The 3,165-nt window shown below is 39.3% G+C and overlaps 1 protein-coding gene across 1 annotated transcript; it reads left to right on the top strand.

Moving 5' to 3' along the window:
* Positions 1-1,244: 1,244 nt before the first annotated feature.
* Positions 1,245-2,234, top strand: MAS1 (MAS1 proto-oncogene, G protein-coupled receptor). The gene has a single exon (XM_027724735.1). It carries the CDS (start codon positions 1,245-1,247, stop codon positions 2,232-2,234), a length of 990 nt encoding a protein of 329 aa, XP_027580536.1.
* The last annotated feature ends 931 nt before the right edge of the window (positions 2,235-3,165 follow it).

Genomic DNA, 3,165 nt, shown 5'->3' with positions numbered 1-3,165 from the left:
CTTAAGAAGCTGTTTTGAAACCAGGAAATGCAAGGCTTATGAGAGAAAATTTATGACTGGGGTGAATGGCTCTGTTTAAATAACCATTGCAAAAGGTGCCCCAGTAAGACTTCTTTACCTTGCATTTGATGTTCTTATATGGGTAAATTCTCATTATGGCATGTTAATGAACAAAGTTGTTTATATGAATAAACCAAGTCAGCTAGGCAAGCTTATTGTCAACAATTACTCCCTCTTAACATCAGTAAATCTGCAAGGGTCTTAAATGTGGCTGTGTATCATCACAGAGGTAGCTGGGAAGTTAACAGGGAAAGGCACATGACATATTTTTATGAAAATCAGCTGAAGCCAATGCTACTAATTCTCCATTATGAGATAAAAGGAGACATAGAAAAGGAGAACGTACCCCATAATTCAGCAAAGCAACAGTTAAAACCATTATAACAATGGGAGGGAACATGAACAACTTGTAATGATGATGATGAACATGATGTGATTAACATCTCCTTATGATGGTTTGGATTTATAATGTTCATAAGACACCTGCAGTTGTGCTAAGTGTTCAGAGTGTGTAAACATGGTTAAATTACGTTATGTTGTGATGAATGACATTTTAAGTGGATAAAAAATTGCTCTCTCAACTTCCCTCCACCTCTGTACTTGGGGGGAATACACTGCTGAGTAACTACATACTATTTTGATTTACTTATTAAATCCCTTTCTGGAAAACTGATGTCGGTATCAATTTTTTTCTTTAGACAAAAAACCTATGAGCCAAATTCAGCTGAAATACATATGTTTAACTTATTATTAGTGCCATTAGTCTCAATAGAGCTGAATAGACCTCTCTGGGAACAATCTAGGGCTGTAAGAAGAGCCACCAAAGCTATTTGTGATGACTGTATCAAGAAACTTTGCAATATGATTGAGATACTCCTTATCCAAGAGCTCTTTGAAAGAATCTCATATGCTGACCCCTGTACAGAAGAAAGCTCAAGATTTCTGCTAGCATGATGGGCTTAGTGATCTTTAAGATTGCCAAAAGTAGTTCTAACTGGGTTTCAGCTAGCATCAGTATGTCAAAACTGGTTTTCCTTTTGCCAAGGCCTTCAAGTAAGACCAGAAATTGAGGGTCCGCAAAACAGAAAGAAAAGGGGGAGGGGAGGAGCACACAATGCTCACAGTATATTTTTATACATATTTACAGAAGGAAGAGCTGTGCTATCCAAACTTGAGCTTTCCCCATGGATGAGTCAAACATAACGTTTCATCCCAGCGAAGGCACAGAGAACATCTCAATGCACAGAAACATTTCTACACAGGAAAGGGTCTGGGAGATATTGACCCCACTTTGGGTAATTATGATCATCTCCTTCCTGGGTTTTTGTGAAAATGGAATTGTCCTCTGGTGCCTCTGCTTCCAGATCAAAAGAAACCCATTCACTGCGTATATCACACACCTGTCCATTGCTGATATCTCCTTACTGCTTTGTACATTTATTCTGTCAATTGAGTACATTGCTGGTTTTGGATTTGCATATGGTTTTTACTATTATATCACCACCATACTATCTATCATCTTCCTTCTTGGCTATAATACTGGTCTCTATCTCCTGACAGCCATCAGTATTGAGAGGTGTCTGTCTATTGTTTACCCCATCTGGTACCGATGCCACCGGTCACAGCACCAATCGGCAATTGTGTGTGCAATCCTGTGGACTCTGTCTTTTCTGATGACAGTAGCCGAATATTTAACATGCAAAGATGATTCAACAAAGGAAAAATTCGACAACGGCAACCATTGCCAAGCACTGCTCATCTTCACGTGGATCCTGACTTTCATGATCTTCATTCCTCTAATGATTCTGTCCAGCCTGATCTTAGTTATCAGGATTCATCGTAACTCCCTGAGACCTCATTCGTCAAAGCTCTACATCATCATTGTGGCCACGGTCATTGTCTTCCTCATCTTTGCCATGCCTATGAGGCTGTTGTATCTTCTGAATTATCACCACTGGTCATCTTTGCTCAGCCAGCAGAACCACGTCACCGTCGTTCTCTCCACCGTTAACAGTAGCATCAACCCCCTTGTTTACTTCTTTGTAGGAAGCAGCAAGAAGAAGAGGTTCAAGGAAAGCCTCAAAGTGGTTCTTAGTAGAGCGCTCACTGATGGGTTGCGGCCGAGAAGCCAGGAAGTTGGCATGAGTTTGGATATAGCTGAAACAATTTTCTAAAGCTTAGGGGCAAAACTCTAGGGGCAAATAATTGGACTTGGAAGGTCTAATAAACCACTGCAAAACTAAAAGTATTTTTCTTCCATAGAATGTAAAAAGCAGTAGTGAAATGGTATTGTTATCTTTGGTGGTTGAGCAATGGAAAAATACGGACTAGAATAAAGATAACTTTTATTTGTATTTTTTTAATTATTCAAACACATGCTACATCCTGATGTGACTATGTCAGTCAAAGATACCACAGTGGAAAAGAGACAGGCCAACAGAGAATATAAAAAAAGGACACAGAAATATGTTATAAATAGTGTGACATTTATACAAGCACCAAGCAGCCATAAATGCTATTGAAGTCATCAGGGCCTGTGTGTATTTGCATTTTTAAAAGTCAAATCCACTAAACACAGGATTCACGTTACATACTGGGATTTGGTTTCAACTGTTTCCAGCTTGTTGAAGTGCGCAAAAGAGCTGCTCCCTTGGGGAAATAGAAGAAGAAATCCACGTATGAGAATAAGTCCCCATACATAGCCAAGCACATACAGTGTAGCTTTGGTCTAGCAAGAAATCAAAGTATATATTAAATAGTCTAATTCATCTGCCTTTAAGGGGCTACTTCAGAGTCTGTTTTCAAAGTATATGTTGCACAATTTCCAGTGACATCAACATGTCTCTGAGTCCTTGGATAATTTGGTACCTGACACATAGGAGTTTCTGCCAATATAGGGATGTTGTCAACTCACAGAGGGCTTTTGCCCTAATTATGAGGGTTGGCTTATCCCCAAAGTGTCAGTGTTCCTGTGGGTTTAGTTATTCAAGGAGTCTGTAAGAAAATCAGTCCCAACATTTGCTGTCCCAGACACTTACTTAGTATTTATCTGTTCTCTGGAGAATATATATTCCCCATGTGTCTCTCTGTTTTATAACAATCGGT

Source organism: Pipra filicauda, unplaced genomic scaffold, assembly GCF_003945595.2.
Source record: "Pipra filicauda isolate LSUMZ 115617 unplaced genomic scaffold, ASM394559v2 scaffold202_size1376763_pilon, whole genome shotgun sequence".
NCBI lineage: Eukaryota > Metazoa > Chordata > Aves > Passeriformes > Pipridae > Pipra > Pipra filicauda.
The sequence above is the reverse complement of the archived record's forward strand: the minus strand, read 5'-3'. Positions and strand labels throughout refer to the sequence as shown.